Below are 16878 nucleotides of genomic sequence, written 5' to 3' on the forward strand. Positions count from 1 at the left end.
AGATGTCGTAGTTAGTGGTGGTCAAAATCCTAAAATATGTCTATCATCTTATTGTTAAAATAGGACGGCATTTGATGTAAAGGGCATACCCCTTTACACCCATCTTTTAATAATTTTTGCTTTATCTTAAAAAAACAATTAAACAAAAGCATTGTTTTTATCAACCAGATATCTTTTCGCACACCAACAATATACAATTGTATTCGTCTTAATCTTTAGGATATGTTTAGTTTAGAGAGAAAGGAGAAAAATATAAGAAAAATTTTATAGATCCCTTGTGAGATCCACACCTTTTTCATTCTATTTTAATTCAAAAATAATAATAATTCAATTTCAATCCTCTAAACCAGTGAAATCCCAATTCTCTTGAATTATAAACAAGTCCTCGTTAACTGTAACTTTAACAAAATGATCTCGCGCATTGAACCGCAACTCGAAAAGTAATATCCATATAACAAGAAAATTATCAAACTTGACAAACGAAATTATCAATGGTCGAAAAACTCAAAATTCTTTTAAAAAATTGGGATAAAATAATTAAGCATACAAGATACAACATTAAACCTTCTGGTAATACAGATCAATTCGGATTGGTAATCTTAGGCTTCTAAAATATAGAAGGACCGGGAAGGTATTCTAAACACAAAATCACTGCCAACTATTCAAACACTATCGAACTATACTTTTGCAAGTAACCCGAGGCAAAGGAAAGGAGGAAAATATGAACAAAAGAGATTTAGAGGAAAAATATCCTATATCTCAAAATTCATTGTCGATCTTAACGTAATCAATCAGCATGACCGTAGCAAAAGAGGACCAACTGATAAACTAAGCATATCACTGAGAGCTACCTGAACCTCAGCTGATCCATGTTCGCAACTTATCAAGCTTGAGAGGAGAGGGAAAAAATGAGCCAGGTTCTTCTCGAAAGATATCTCTCCCAAATTACAAATAGCTTGAAGAGTGGTCACAACAAGCGGTGCACGTGCAGCCAATTCTCTTCGCTTCCCCGAGCCAAGAGGAATTAACCAATGCAGCTGTTTACCATGAGAAGATTCAGATACTGTTCCAGAACCTGCAACTTCAATATAGAACTCCAACACCTCCTGACAAAGTCTAATGAGACGTGTCTCAACCTCAACCTCCTCATAACTAGTAGGTCTGTCCACAACGAGGTTCTGTAAAAATGTGAGACATATTTGGTAGGATTCATTCTCCAGGCGTAACAGTGGAGGGTCTTGCATTTGAGTCATAGAGCCAAACTCTTGTAACTTTGAACGTAAAATAATATTGCTGTTAATCTTGTGAGCATGTAATGCCACATCACGCAAAGCCTCAAACAAGACAAGTATAGTTTTTGCTGAAAGTTGAGTTCGGTACATGTTATAGATCTCCAACACCGCCTGCCAATTTCAGCAAGTTAAACATTATTTTTCAAAAACTAGATACCCATGTTTTTAACAGAAATGATGTATTAATGGAAAATGTTTCCTCCTTGTTAGAGCATGTACAATTTTAGTAATGCTAAAATAGTAATCTATGACGGTAATTTATAAAGAATATTAAGCTGCAAAGGAATTTCCATGGATATACTAAGGAAAGCATCTTCAACAGAAACATTTGTTATGGCTTCTTCGTCATATTTTTTACCACTGGGAATTTTTTTAGCACATTCTTTCTATAAGGCATTTTAACAATGTTTGGACTTCGGAGGAATAAAATAAATCTACCTGGATCAATAAAAGTTGAACAGCAGCTCGGCACTTTGCATCAGAAAAATATGCATAAAGATTTTGAGTCCTCGGGCTTTCTAAATTATCATGTGAGCCAGACTCAGCAGGATCCCTGTCATCTTCAGCCATTGAAGCATACTCATGATTTACAGTCACAAAGTTTCCACTGTCAAGGAATGAAAAGTTAGGGAGTGTTGCATTTGCTGCTTCTTTTAGTGACAAAACCACTTCTAACCACTTCTCATCAGAAAACAGCTCCCCAGCATTACTCATCAAACGAACAAATGCAGCAATACCAATGCCAGCCAGGCTTTGATGAGGGCGCTTTATAAAGCTTACCAGGAGCATCAACACCTTTCTTAAAAGTGGATTGACGGTGTTATAGAAGTTGACAAAAAGATCTACAACCAATTGGAGGGCCAATGTGCATGTCTCGTAAAGCCATGCATCTTGATCAAGCTGACCATCAGTCTCTACTTCATTGACCTCTGAGGTACTCCCTGAAGGATCAATAGCATGACGAACATAATCAAATATTGGAAATAGGACTGATTCAAATACTCTTTCCCATAAAGGTAGTGAAAAGAGGTGGCCATGGTTGCGTAAGGTTTCAAACAGGACTTTCAAGGCTCTTTGCCTTATCTCAGACCTTGGGTCAAAGCTAAGCTCAGACAAACCTGTACAAAAATAGGTTTTGAATAAGTACATATATAACCCACTAAGCTCCATACAACTTAAAACAAAGTTTGATTGCAAATAGCAGAAACTAGTCGCTAATCACTTGAGCTAGTAACAAAATATGAGCTATCTAGATTAGCTCTAATTCATGTTAATACAATGTCCTTACCAGCCAGTAAAGGAAACCAGAAATAGAGATGATCATCCTTGTCTGTCACCTCTCCGTTATCTTGTTTCCCCTCTTTTCCTGTTCGAGGTGATGGAGCAGATATCTTTCCATAACTTTCCTTGTCATTATTCCTTGACGAAGATCCAAGGTCTCCTTCTGCTAGTTTTGTTGCACAGAATCGAAGGAAAGCAATGGCATTTAAGCTAATTTCTTTGTTAAATCTACTATTGGTGAATGCAATTAGACAGTTCACACAATCTGTAAAGGTAGTGGTTTCAGTCTCAGTGATGCATGGAAAGTAATCTCGAATAATCTTCTCCATAATTTCAAAAGCCAGGAGTACAATGTTTTTGTGGTCATCATATGCCGCTGTTGTGAATACCTGGAATTAAGTCCACAAGCAATGAGTAGAAATAATGAAAGAAAAACTTCAGCAGACAAAAACATTTTCCATGCAAATTGAAGCCCTCTACGGAACAGAAATTAGCCCTACCATGAACATGCTCTTCCATCCTGATTTTACATTGTTGACACGAGATAAAACCATCTGAGAGACACATCTAATGATAAGTTCTCTAATTTCAACAGCACTACTCTTGCGCATAACAATGACGAAAGGCTTCATAAATTCATTTTGAAAATTATAATTAGCCAACTCCTCCCGCTCCAGAAATTTCATTGACAACTGACGCAAGGAATCCATTGCAAAAATTGCAATTGAAAGGTTTCCAGAACAGCCAATGGTTACAAAGAAATCAGAGAGAACATGCCAAATGCTTGACCATACAAGCCTGATGCGGTTCATATTATAGTGCCTGTTACAGAATAATCCCCTCAAAGTCAAACAATATAACTAAGGCAGCAGTGTATAAAGATTAATTAATCGCGAATCACAAAATCATAAACCTAATGCTCTGTCCCAATTTTTTATTTTCTGGATCAATTGCACATTCTCAATGTCATCTTTAGGGGCATTAGTAACTTTCCCTCACCAATAAAATTAAACACTTTCTGAATTGTTTCCCCAAAAAAAATTGGTCTCTTCACATGCAAACCAACATTTTATCTACAAGAATTGGACAGAATACTAGTTCAAAATTCAAATGATCAATTTTCCCTACCTACAAATGATTTTGCATGAAATTTGGGAATTTAAAAGGGGCAATGTGTCAAATGAGAAAAAGTAACCAGGAAAACAAAGTTCTCGGATTATAACCAACAATGGACATTGCAACTGCCAAGAAGATCAAGGTTCCAAAAATGCCCTTAAATTTATTGTTTATTATACTAATCACCAAAGACTCGAGCAAAAATAAAGTTCAGAGGGAAGCAAGGGAGTGGCATGCATTAGTAAAAAAAAAGATAATACATACGCAATCTCAACTATCTTTGTAAGGCTGAACACCCGTGGATCAGATGGAGATCTGAGTTCCTCCATGGAGACTTTGCATAAAGCCTTAACAAAATCTATTATAGCCTCACTATTCAGCTTTTGACTCCGAGTGTATATGCGATTCATTTCTGAGCTTCCAACTTGTTCCAACATATTCAAATTAGAAACTAGATTGTTCACCTGCTCCGATGTGACAGCTCCAGTAGTATTACTGCTGATTCCAGTGCTATCATATGAACCCCGCATAACAGTGGCAGCTGCATATTGCATCCTCCCAGGTCCCTTTTTCTTCAAAACGGGGAGAATTGTTGATTTCGCTTGTTTTGTATTTTCAGAATCATTTCGAGGAAATGCAAAGAATGTGGCATCTGGTGGGGCCCCTTCTCCTAGAAGATGTAGATGTTCAAATCGGGAAACACAGGTCAAGATATGCTCCCAAGCTTCTTGTAAGTAATTCCCATCCTCATCAGCAATAGTAACAATCACCTATCAACAATTCATATGCAAAATCTGAAGTCAAATCCACAAGAGTTTAACAATTGCTTTCAGATATTTTATAATTCGTCCTAAGTGGAATTAAGTATAAGCAGCTTCAGATATTGTTTTCTCACTTCAGGCAGGAAAACTTCCACAACACATTCCATTAATTCAGCAATTATTAACATTGCAGCAGAAACTTTTGTGATCTCACTAAAAAAAAGACAGCCTTTTTTAATTAATATGCAATAGTGGAAAAAAACTCGCCAAGAATAAAGCTTTAGATAGTTCTGAATCATCAAGCAGGATCCATTTTGCAACTAACACTTGTTCAAACTATGTGAAGGAGGTGCATAAGAACTTGCTGCTGAAAGCACTTTGTGCACGGCAATGTGAAAATTAATAAGTTCTTCAAAACCGCTTCTACAACAGAGTGCATTAAAGAAAAGTTTTTCTAAAATGGTTTAAAACATGCCCTTACAGCATTAAAAAGTCAGGCCAATATATATCAAATCAGGGGAAATTGTGATTAATTTGTCAGGATGGAGTTGTGCAAAACATGAAAAGGAACATTTAAGGAATACCACTTGACTATGTTTGAAAGTTTCCTTCCCTGTGTTTAGATAATTAAGAGTGAAGAAAGGGAAGGCAATACAGTTTGTCAGCATCAAATTCAAATATAAGTGTATAACCCTTTCTAAACCTTTTCAAATAACTAAGTTTCTAAAGACAAAAAGTAAATGATACTTTTTTAAATAAAAACAAAACTAAAACCGCCAATTACCCCTCAATTTGGAGCTATTCATAAGCCAGCTAAAAAGGATTATAATTTACCAACCTTGATTGCATCTATGTTTTTCTGCTTAATGTCAGCAGGAGAATGCAGGGAGGTAAACTTTGCTAATGAAGTCACAAAGGCATCTCTGTGAGTCTTCATGGACATTACAGAAGTAACATGAATAGCATAACGGAAGCCTTCAAGACACAGTGCTATTACAATTTCATCATCACTTTGATCAAGAGGAACACTGAAGGCAGCTAACATTGGTGCCCAGCACACCTCAATCATGAATCTGAGGATTACAACATCAGTTGCTGCATAATAGACTGACCTACAAATTGCAAGAAAATAAATATCAATAACACACTTAAGAACTTTCCCCCCAAAATGTTTTAAAACAAACAGTAATAAAAAGAAAAAGAAGTATAAAAAGAGGAATTAATCAACTTCAGAATTCCAAATAAGTGATCTGATTGGCATAATAGATCCAAAAGAAAACATAAAAACACCCTACTGTGAATATTTAAGGTTCACACGTCACACTTCAAATCGACATGGACCATGTAAAGCAACAGATATATACTAGTAAAAGTGGTATGCGTATTATGTTGGAAGGATTCAAAAGCCAACAGAAGGTTCTTCATGCCAAAAATAGATTAAGGTTAATTCATGACGTGAGAAAAGAAATTTAACTAAGAAGAATCCTTCTAATATAATGGGAAAATACTGGAGAACATACTCAGTTTTGCGAGCTTTTTCTTTGAATTGTTCTTGCATATGTCGGATTAGATCATCACTGGTCTCCATATTACTGTCTTCCCCACGCTTCCGGACCACGATATTCAATATACTATCCAAGCCTAAAAGTCTGTTAGAGTTCACAGCCTGTTTTTGCTGGGCTTCCAGATCAACTTCTTTCATTTTGATCTCATTTCTAGATATTCGTTCATACAAAGACCTTAAGTATTCCTCTGGTACATCTTTTCCATCATCTATGCCACGATTATTTTTTATGAAATCTTCAGCTGACATCTGCATAACTCAATGAACAAAAAGAACCTCATTACATATATCATAATCACAATCATATGAAAATCAACTTCTAGAATTGACAGACCGCACCTTGTTTTTCACCATAGGATTGTGAGCATCGGTATTAAGCAGAATCACAGAATATGCAAGGACATATGCTGTATCAGCACTAGAAAAGACTTTTGGATTACATTTGCAATATCGTTCTGCAAACTTTTCCATGATTCGATCAATTTTCTGTGCCTCCCCAGGCAGTCTAAAGCCTTGAAGAAAGGCCCTGATTGCCTCATCAAACTCCATCCCTTGAAAGTCAAAAGAATCCACATATGCATGCATTACTTTCAAGGATGACTCCTCTCTTTCTCCTAAATAATCACCAATCAAAGTCTTGTTCAACCCAGATGCATCTTTAAGAAAAGCAGCTATTTCCTCTGGTGAATTACCCACTTTGTTGGCATTGATGAGGAATTCAATTCCTTTCTTCGGCTTCCTGTTAAAAAGTGATATACCTTCCTGCCATAAACTTAGCATTAGCTTCCTAGATGTCAAACAGTTGCAGAAATAACAGAGATCTACTTGCAATTCCAAAATTTCTGCACTTGGTTACCTGAAGTTTCAGTTTATAAGCCCGGCGTTGTTCAATAGTTGAAACATCAGATACCTCATTGGAGATTCCAGAATGAGTGTCTGATCCTTCAACTGGCTCTTCTTCATTCCCATTTGCCAGGGGAAGGCCTCCAGCTTCATAGCCATTATCAACTGCTTCAACTTTCTTGCCTGAATGAGGATCTGGAATGCGCAATTGTTTGTTCATCCAGTCTCCCATTGATTTTAAAACAGCAACTAAGCACTTCATGGCTTCATATTTTAGTGTTTCCTCTTGAGGTGGCAAAACTGTGGTCGTTGCACCAGGAGGGACACCTTGGGCAGTTTTAAGAAGTCCATTTATCGTCCTATAAGGAACACAACAATTAAAATAAGTACAGAGTAGATAAATTGACAATCCAGACAATCACATCCACACCAGCACAAATGGAGTACAAAATCAATCCAAGAACATTAAATGATAATAAACTGGGGAATGGGGATCCATATTATAAATTATAAATGTAAAATAAAACAAATTATTCATAGAGAATACCAAATAAAACAAAACATAGCAAACCTCTCAAATATGTTTGTTGAATTGACATCACAGTCATAGTTGATAAAAATGTCTACCAATATCTGTGAATCATCACAAAGCTTCTGTAGAAAACGAAGCACTATCATCTTTTGATGAAAATTAGGTTGAGCAACATTTTCTAGAACCCTGAGAACAATCATGGGGAAAAATACTCCAATTTCTGCTTTCAGTCCAGCTCTAAATCTTGATACCAGACTAATGAAGATGGAGCAAGATAGCTGAAAAACGACCAAAAGAGTTGAGGCACTATTCTTCAACAATGATAAACATAAGTACTGCTTGATGGCACCCAAAAACCTGCTTCACCACAGTCAATGCAACCATTAGTAAAAAAAATTTTATCATCCCAGAAGGATATATGATAAAATAGAAGGAAAAAAGTGTGCAGCTGTGCCTAAAAGACAGAAAAGATAATGTAAAATTTCATTAATGAGAGCTTAAAAGAAGTTCAAACTGAAAAAAAATGATACAATAACAAAATTCAAAAGACAATACTACAGGAATTAAAAATCACAACACAGTAATAGTCCATCTTGTGCAAAGAAATATAATACCACAACATTAATCTCATGCAATCATGGACAAAATTTTATGTGATTTGATCAGTTACTCTAATTCCTGATGAATTACGAATTATGAGTACAAAAGGGAATTTCTCCTTTTATGCATTCATTCTCATCTACTTTTATTGATAGCCTGAAATAGGAAGACTTTGCTATTGCACATGACTAGCACAGTCAAGCTAATGATGCATAAGATACTGTAGGATTGGAAACCAAAACTTAGCACCGATCATTGCAAAAGGTAAAAAAAACACTAATACATATACTACAACTAAAATTTCATGCATGAGTTTGGATAATTTGATACATAGATCCTATACATCTACTACATGAGTGATTTTATGCCATATTTGATAGTTATTAACAGTCACAAAGAACAAGAAGACCACAGTTCCATAGCATGTTTCACATTGCACTTGTTAAAGCACACACAAAAATCTTCCCAAGTAGAAAGTACTCTTCCTTCCTGTGTTGAATGTGTTCTCAGTTTCTACTTTTCTTTGCATAGAAAAGCCAGCAGCCTTACTCTGTTTTTTTCATATACACAACAGCAGTCATATACTGACCAAGAAAAGCATATGATTTTAATATCAGCAAGGAAAAAAAATTATTGCATAAACATAAGTTAGCAATGCTAGGGTGCCAAAAGAAGTCTAGAGGAAGGTGCTAAAGAAAAGAGTTCTTGTTGCTTATTTTTGGACTAGTAAGGAAATACATAATGAGGTTAAAACAGGTATGTGAATACAATGGTGGGTCATTTATGATCAATGGATGCAGCTCAAGCATAAAGGAAAAATCATAGCATAAACATAAGTTAGCAATGCTTTATGGAATTGGTATTAAATTTAGGGGTGGTAAAGTGCCAATAAGATTGTAAGCTAAGTGTTGCAAAGAATGAGTGTTATAAAAGATTAAGATAAAAAAAAAATAAGCGTATTAAGGGAAAAATCTGTTGAGGAAAAGATGGTAGAACAGTAGAATCAGACATAACATGGTTTGGTCATGTAAGATGAAAACCAATAGAAACCCTAGTAAAATGTGTCTCTAAAGGACAAGAAAAACTTTAAGGAAAAGCATTAAAAGGACTTTGAATCTTAAATGGTCTCTCTAAAGGCCTGATTTTTTTATAGATCATAATGGCATCACTGGATCCACGTAACCAAACCCAACTAGTGGGAAAAGGTTTTTGTGATTGTTATTGAACAAACAAATTGTCCATACCTTAAATCTATGCAAAATCCAGATTTGCTAATTGCTTGTTTCAAAAGGTACAAACAGTAGGGTGATGAAAAACAAACTAAACAACTATTATACAGTGGCTTCCTGGAATTACATAAAATTGAAAAGACAGAGATTGAAAGAATGTTCCCACTGAGGGAAGCCAAATATTCACCCAGGAACTTAGAATCTAAAGATCATATAGCTTATGTGGGATCTTGATTATTAGCTCAACAGAAAGTAAAGTACAAGGTGTGTGTGGAATGGAGTGAGATGAGATGAAAACATCAACAGGAACTGTTACACACTTACCCTATATAAGCACCATATTGCTTTCAAATATTATAGTGAGCAATGATTACAACCATTATAGAGGACCAAAACAAATAATTTCAAAGGAAGTTGAATACCTAGCAATGTGAAATTCTATTTTCTCTCAACAGAGATGTTCTATTCAAGTAGAAATCATAAAATATTCTGCTTAAAGGAATTCCTGGAACCAAAGCAGATTCATAGTTCAGAATACATTTGGCACATGTGAAGCCTATTCAAGCAATATAACAATGGGTGAGTTTGTTTAAATTTTAAAAAAACAACTTTAACATAAGCACTTTTTTAAGAAGCAAATAGGATTTGCTTCTTAAAAAAAGCATAAAACTGATTAAGAAGAAGTAGTCTAGACAAACACATCAAAAAAACATATAACTACTTATTGGATTTAAAAAAGCATTTATTTTGAAAATAAGCTTAAACAAACTAGCCCGATATGACATTTACATACTTCTCTTTAGTCTTTCTATATCTTGCATCATAAACATCATAACTCCCAAAATATCCTCCATAATTTCTTTTTCAAGGTTAACAACCCAAATGAAAGCAAAATTTGAGTTATCAACCTTGACAGGACTTTGACAAAATGTAGTCACATTACCACTTTCCAGTACCATGTTTAACACAGCATTACATTCTCCTAGTTGTCAATCACAGTATATCACCATAATTAAACCAAGACATGCCTTCACCCTGACTGACCAAACATGCTAGCAACTTTAAAGTTTAAACTAAATCCCGAAAAAAAGTAAAGTGATACGATAGCATACAACACAAATTTTACCTTTCACTAGTCCTGAAGACAGCTCCAGCATTCTCCAGTAAGATCTTCAACAACTCCAATGCTACAATCTTCCCCTTCATCAACTGTGGATCCACCGTCGCCTCCTTGGGAGGCGTCTTCATGGACAACTTACAAAGCGCCCTGAACACCAAAAAGGCATCTCTCCTGAGCTTATTCCCAATCTGAATCTCCAAATCATCGTCCCTCTCCACCACCTCCCCATCCACCAGCTCCTCTTTCCTCCCCTCCAACGCAGTCTTGTACATACTGATCTCCCAATACTTGGCATCCAACATGTCCTTGTCAGTGGAATCCAACAAATCCGCCGGATTTGCAGCCTCCACCGTCGCCGTGATGGTGGTCTCAAACGCGCCGTCGTGCGCGGCCGCCGCTGCCGACGGCGTCACTGGATTCAAAACTCCATCAATGTCCTGCACAATCCTGGTGATAAAACCCTGAACAGACTGCGTCATGGAGTTATCCACATCGGTTTTCTCCACGGGATCCATCAATTCAGCCACAACAATAGGCTGAATCGGGACCGTGGACGAATCCGCCTCCATCCTCCTAAACACAATCACTAACATCTGAATCAACGACGCTTTCGCCGTCGTCTGATTCACCACATTCTTACTACCAAGGTATATGTCATAACAAGTTCTCACAATCAAGAGCAAGCAATCACCGTGAATTCGCAGCGAAATCGATGTCACTGCAGATAAGAGCGTCTTCAGCACGAGCAATTCGACGGCATCGTCGCCGAAGTCGTGGCACTTGCACACTGCCTCTATCAGGCTCGCGAGGAGCTTCGCCTCGGGGGCTCCACCACTGGAGTCCGCCTCGCCACGGAGGAAGCCGTGCGCGATGAGCCTCTGCACGGCATCTAAGGCGGGATCCGCGATCTTCACGACGCCGGAGGACGCGGCGGCAATGAGCGGGCGGAGGATCGACTCCGACTCGGCAAGGGAGTACTCCACGGGACCTCCATCATGGATTGGGCCGGGGACCGAGGCCTCCGGCTCAGCGGCTTCGTCGGAGGCAGGCGATTGAGGCTTCGGCGGCGAGGTTAGGATTTCGACCACGGACTTGCACTCGTGCGAGAGCTTCGCGTGCTTTCGCCACGACGCGTTCTTGATGATTTTCTCGAGCGCGGGAACGAGCACCTGCTTCAGACGGGAATCAGCTTCCGAAGAAGCCATTCCCGAGTTAAGGACGAGTCACGACTCAGTAACGCGCCTAGGATCTAGCTTTGCTCCCCCGATTGGTGGAGTTCGAAGACAATGACGGCGAGTTGACTCAGTGAGTTGCGGGGAGAGCGAGTGACGCTTTCCGGATCTAAAGCATGTTATGCTAATGCTAGCGAGTGTGAGAGACAGTGTTGGATTGAAGATTACGGTTCCGTTTTGCGATAGGCTTCGAGTTTGGATGTGAATTGACTTAATGACCCTCCCTAAGTAGATCGTGTTGAGGGTAATCATGTCTTTTCGGCGTTTTTAGTTCTACCCTGTTCTTTACAACGACAAGAGAACCCAATTTTCTAACTCTGAAGCCAAGCCACCCTGAGGTTCCAGAAAGAAGAGGTGGTTCATATTTGAATACAAGTGAGTGAAACAACGTTTGCCAAAATTGTAGCAGTACGAATTGGAACTTGTAGAGTGGTGCATTGAATTGGTGAGTTTTGTAAAATATTCGCACTCCCTTTTTCTGTTATGTTTTGCTCATTGAAAATTGGCATCTTGCTCGAGAAAAAAATTGCTCTTTGACAGGAATAAGTTGTATTAGCTTGTTCCCTTTGCTAATATATGTCAATAAATTAATTACAACCGTTTGCTTCTGTATTGAATTTTATGAGCATGTTTAGGATATCACTGCAAGGCAAGTGAATGCTGAGATAAAAAAGAACATACTTCAACTTCTTATGTTCCAACTGCTAACTAGTTCTGGATGAACAGGTTCTGCTTTTGATCATACTATAATGATGACCACCCATTGCAATAACCTACTGTGCAACTTTTATTATCCAAACTACTCAATAACCAACGATGTTACCAAATTTTGTCTAGTTCTGACCCGAGGAAACTCATTATGCCAAAACCCCGTTTATTCTGGTTTCCGCAAACACCATTTTGATTCAGTATTAGTCGGTGTTGGTATGGAGCAAATTGTTAAAGAAGAAGTGAAAGAAGGAAATGAGAGAAGGTATAGGTGGATTGAGGTTGGCAAAAATGTCACAAAAGAACAACAACAGGCCATATCTAAACTTCCTTTCAGGATGGCCGATCGATCCAAAGCCTTGATGAGACAGATTATTTGTTTTTCTGCGGAAAAGGGCACCATATCTGATCTTTTGAGATCATGGGTGAAGTTGATGAAGCCTACCAGAGCAGACTGGCTTTCAGTTCTGAAAGAGTTGAGAACAACGGAACATCCTTTTTACCTTGAGGTATTTCACATTTTCTGTTTCCTTGATTCAATGGTGGTGGTGAGGCTTGAACCTATGCAAACTATCCTAGTCCCTCACCACTACCCTCTACTCTCATGACTATGGTATTTCACATCTTATTTCATATTTATATAGTTTTCTTCATTTCTGCTTCGTCTACTGAAATGTTATTTGGAATTTGACACATTTACTTCTCTGGCTGACATGTAATAGCACTTCCATTTTGAGTTAATATCCTGTTCTTCGTGGATGTTATTCTATATGAAATAATATAAGATGATTCTGGAGCAGATGTAGACATTTGGTCCACATCTACTTGCTCTAGGAATCTGCAAAATTGTCTCAAATGGCATATGGTTGTGCTTTGTTTTCCCCATTGATTTTGTTAGTTTAAATGTGAAGCCCCTCGCAAAGATGTAAGTTGAGGTTTATGTAACCACAAAGTAGTGACCTTAATAAAAAAATATAAAATATACATGCATTATGAAAATTATTGTGTCATCCATTTGATTGCTCTGTGATTGGTGATTGGAAGCTGAAAGCAGTTTTTTCCTCTAGCTGTCTAAATCTCCTGGTTTGTCTAGTAAGTTTGTGAAGCAAGGGAGTAATTTACTTTATGTTGAAAAGAAAGGCAAAGAAATCTATGCAACATGTTTTTTATTAAACTATTTTTCATGGTAAGTGGTCATTTTCTTGCCTGAATCTATGCAACTTATTTCATTTGCTTCATGAGTGAAACATTTTACTTTTTTTATTCCTTACCGTCTAAAATTACCTCACCTAGTGGGATAAGGCTTTGTGATTGTTGTTGTTATAGTAGCAGTCATCAAAATTTATACACATTTGTAGGTGGCAAAGCATACTCTTCTAGAAGAATCCTTTGAAGTCAATATTCGTGACTACACAAAAATAATACATTATTATGGCGAGCACAATCTACTGGAAGATGCTGAAAAATTTCTCACACTCATGAAGCAAAGGGGCTTCATCTATGATCAAGTAATTCTGACTACCATGGTTCACATGTCCAGCAAGGCTGGTAATCATGACCGGGCCAAGGAGTACTTTGAAGAGATCAAATTGCTCGGCGAACCTCTGGATAAAAGATCGTATGGCTCGATGATCATGGCCTACATCAGAGCTGGAATGCCTGAAGAAGGAGAGAATTTACTTCAACAAATGGAGGCGCAAGAAATACTCGCAGGCAGTGAGATTTACAAGGCACTGCTTAGAGCCTACTCTATGATTGGTAATGCTGAAGGAGCACAAAGGGTGTTTGATGCTATTCAACTTGCCGGTATCACCCCAGATGATAAGATTTGTAGTTTGCTTGTTAATGCTTATGCTATGGCTGGGCAAAGTCAGAAGGCTCTCATTGCATTTGAGAATATGAGAAGAGCAGGTATCAAACCTAGTGATAAATGCATAGCTTCAGTATTGGTTGCATATGAGAAGGAAAGTAAGATAAATACAGCATTAGAATTTCTAATAGATTTGGAGAGAGATGGCATTATGGTTGGGGAAGAAGCTTCTGCGGTACTAGCCAAGTGGTTCCGAAAACTAGGGGTGGTGGAAGAGGTAGAGCTTGTTTTAAGAGACTTTGCTATTATAGAAGTTGCAGCATTATAATTTTTTTGAAGTTTTCTGAAGGCAATTTTAACTGTTCTAGAAAAAAAAAATTCATAATGAGAGTTACTAGATACAGTGATACATACTCTAGTTTTGAGATACCAAGGTTATGTACTGAGAATTTCTTTTGTTTTTTTCCATCTCTGGCCATGATATCATAGCTGCTAGATATCAAGATTATGAATCAGTGTAACCCCCTCCTCCTTTTCCTTTCTCACTGCACCTCTCCTTGCTGAGTATTCTATGGTGGTGAGGTGTGAGATGTATTTAAAAAAAATAAAAGGACCTATTTGAATATTTTAAAAATAAAAGACCATTGAATCATTTTTAAAGAACAGATTACCTAATTGAACATTTAAATAATAAGCCGACCAAAATAAATTTAAAAATAAATTAGAGGACAAAAGAAATAATTAAATTAACCTTAAATATTTATTGTTATTATGTTACATGAGAATAGAAAGAAGAAACAACATATAATATAGACTATTGGAAATAAATAATGCAAGAGAATATTTTTATAACTTATATTAAACAGGAGTATATTCTCAAGTTCACATTTCCAAAATTAATTTTGTAAAACTTAAAACATACACACTCTTACAATATTTGAGTATTGCATATGAAAAAAGAACACTCTAACAAAGCGAACCTCATAGTGCTATACCGTGAATATGTTCTGTACTCAAATAGAAGATCGAACCAAGAAAAGCAACACCATTATCGGAATCATTTAATAAACAAAGAATAGTGGCGTGGAAAATATGTTAGAATTAGATTCCAGCTAAATTAATTAATCTTCATAAAATTCTATAGTGCTCGAAGAATGTCTGTTAATTAATCTGCGTAAATTCGGCGGCAAACAGCTTTGCAAACTGGGTTTTTGGCTACCGGTTACTTACTCGTGGTCGCCAAATCAGTGAAAAGAATAACTAGCAACCGATATTGATATTTTAGCGACCGCTTCTTTAATCGCTAAATCTGAGTTTTTTTGTAGTGACCCTTAATAAGTTTCATTTTAATTTTTATGTAATAGTATTTTGCTCTTATATATAAGAAACAAAAAATAACACTTTCTTCATCTTAATTACAAAATGCATAGGGCTATTTTAGTATTAAAAAATTATTTAACATATATACTTATTTTTCCACGAAAGTGTATGTATTTATTGAGTTATCAATAAAACAAAATATACTCGTCCGTCAAAAATTATCTTTTTAAAAATAATCATCTAGATCATAAATCATACTCTTAAAATAAGAATAAAATTTATGACAAATTAATCAATATAATCACTTTTATTGATCTTGATGAAATATGTAATTATTTTTTATATATAACACTCGAGGTAATACTACATTATAAAATAAATATAAAAAAATAACTATACATTAATTAAGAAAGTTAATAAATGTGATTTAATTCTACTAATTATGTATAAACAATAATTTTTTTCCTAAAGTGTTACTGATTGAAATTTGATATCAGAATAAAAATAAGTTATAAAAATTAGAATCATAATTAATTATAGATATTTTTGAGATGGTATGATTAAATAGGGTCAAGGTAGATAAATAAATTTATATTTGAGTCCAATTTTTATTTTTTCTTATGTTTAGGTTGATTTTGTAAATAAAAAATTATTAATTTTTTTATATTTATGTAAAAATCTAAGATAACACTTATTTTAAAGTATTGGTTTTAATCTAAACTAACAAAAGGGCTAGCCCCCCACAGCATCTGCAAAAAGAGTAGGCTTTCAAGCAGTCCCGTGTCTTGAAGATCGAAACTGAGCTGAACATCAGACGAAGTACCCTGCAACTGGTCAAAACCACAGATGCGGGGACCTGAAGAGGCAATGGAACACATTTTCATGATCATTAGGGCACAACCCACTACCAAACAAAAACTGTATGTTGTATGTTGTATACTCAAACTATAATATAAAATCTAAAATTATTATTTTTTATCCTTGACACCTATTTTAAGATAGATAAATAGCATTTATAGAAATGTTAATACACTTTTTTTTATCATATTGTCATTGTTTAAAAATTAATTGAATTTATTAAACTTTGTGGATTTCACATTTTTTTTCTAAAGAGAAAAAAGATTATGTCATTTAATTAAGAGCAGTGGGATAGACCGCAAAGGGAATACAATTAAAATCGTTAGTGCTAGCATTAAATGTTGATGCTCTTGCAAGATTATGAGCCACAAAATTAACTTGTTTTTTGAATAAACTCGTCCTAGAGTTTGAAATAGAATGAAAACATTGCCTACACTTACATAAAATTACATAGAAGGTCGTGTGGACTGTGTTTAGCAGAAGTGAAGTTGTCAACAATAAATCGATTTGCAATCTGTTTCGAAGATAATATTTTGAAGCTGTATTTCCTGGATCCTGAGCAAAAGCATGGGCTTCAGCTAGCTTCGGCAGGAATGGGAATGCCATTGATCA

General features: G+C 36.2%; 2 protein-coding genes and 1 long non-coding RNA gene across 3 annotated transcripts; 1 reads left to right on the top strand and 2 right to left on the bottom strand.

Annotated features, from left to right (window-relative positions):
- Positions 1-510: 510 nt before the first annotated feature.
- LOC100789988 (brefeldin A-inhibited guanine nucleotide-exchange protein 2) lies at positions 511-11766 on the bottom strand. The gene is made up of 11 exons (XM_003534559.5): positions 10345-11766; positions 7429-7746; positions 6871-7216; positions 6354-6776; positions 5971-6263; positions 5289-5562; positions 3954-4459; positions 3074-3395; positions 2581-2962; positions 1731-2410; positions 511-1403 (listed from the first exon to the last, which is right to left on the bottom strand). The coding sequence occupies exons 1-11, from the start codon at positions 11541-11543 to the stop codon at positions 792-794; spliced, it is 5355 nt and encodes a 1784-aa protein (XP_003534607.1). The 5' UTR covers positions 11544-11766; the 3' UTR covers positions 511-791.
- Positions 11767-11859: 93 nt separating this feature from the next.
- On the top strand, positions 11860-14548 carry LOC100802331 (pentatricopeptide repeat-containing protein At1g01970). The gene is made up of 3 exons (XM_003533591.5): positions 11860-12015; positions 12297-12787; positions 13637-14548. The coding sequence occupies exons 2-3, from the start codon at positions 12320-12322 to the stop codon at positions 14414-14416; spliced, it is 1248 nt and encodes a 415-aa protein (XP_003533639.2). The 5' UTR covers positions 11860-12015; positions 12297-12319; the 3' UTR covers positions 14417-14548.
- Positions 14061-16878, bottom strand: LOC121172790 (uncharacterized). The gene is made up of 3 exons (XR_005886435.1): positions 16707-16878; positions 14503-16264; positions 14061-14198 (listed from the first exon to the last, which is right to left on the bottom strand). It is a non-coding gene; the product is annotated as an uncharacterized lncRNA (long non-coding RNA).

This window comes from Glycine max, chromosome 9 (assembly GCF_000004515.6).
Source record: "Glycine max cultivar Williams 82 chromosome 9, Glycine_max_v4.0, whole genome shotgun sequence".
In the NCBI taxonomy this organism is placed as follows: Eukaryota; Viridiplantae; Streptophyta; class Magnoliopsida; order Fabales; family Fabaceae; genus Glycine; species Glycine max.

What these genes read in the sequence shown, in the direction of transcription:
- LOC100789988 (XM_003534559.5), bottom strand. Translation starts at nt 11,543, where the DNA reads ATGGCTTCTTCGGAAGCTGATTCCCGTCTGAAGCAGGTGCTCGTTCCC. An exon ending in GTCTTCAGGACTAGTGAAAG is followed by an intron (nt 7,747 to 10,344) that starts GTAAAATTTGTG and finishes GTGGTGAAGCAG; the next exon opens with GTTTTTGGGTGCCATCAAGC. An exon ending in AAAACATAGATGCAATCAAG is followed by an intron (nt 4,460 to 5,288) that starts GTTGGTAAATTA and finishes AATTGTTGATAG; the next exon opens with GTGATTGTTACTATTGCTGA.
- LOC100802331 (XM_003533591.5), top strand. Translation starts at nt 12,320, where the DNA reads ATGATGACCACCCATTGCAATAACCTACTGTGCAACTTTTATTATCCA. An exon ending in AACATCCTTTTTACCTTGAG is followed by an intron (nt 12,788 to 13,636) that starts GTATTTCACATT and finishes ACACATTTGTAG; the next exon opens with GTGGCAAAGCATACTCTTCT.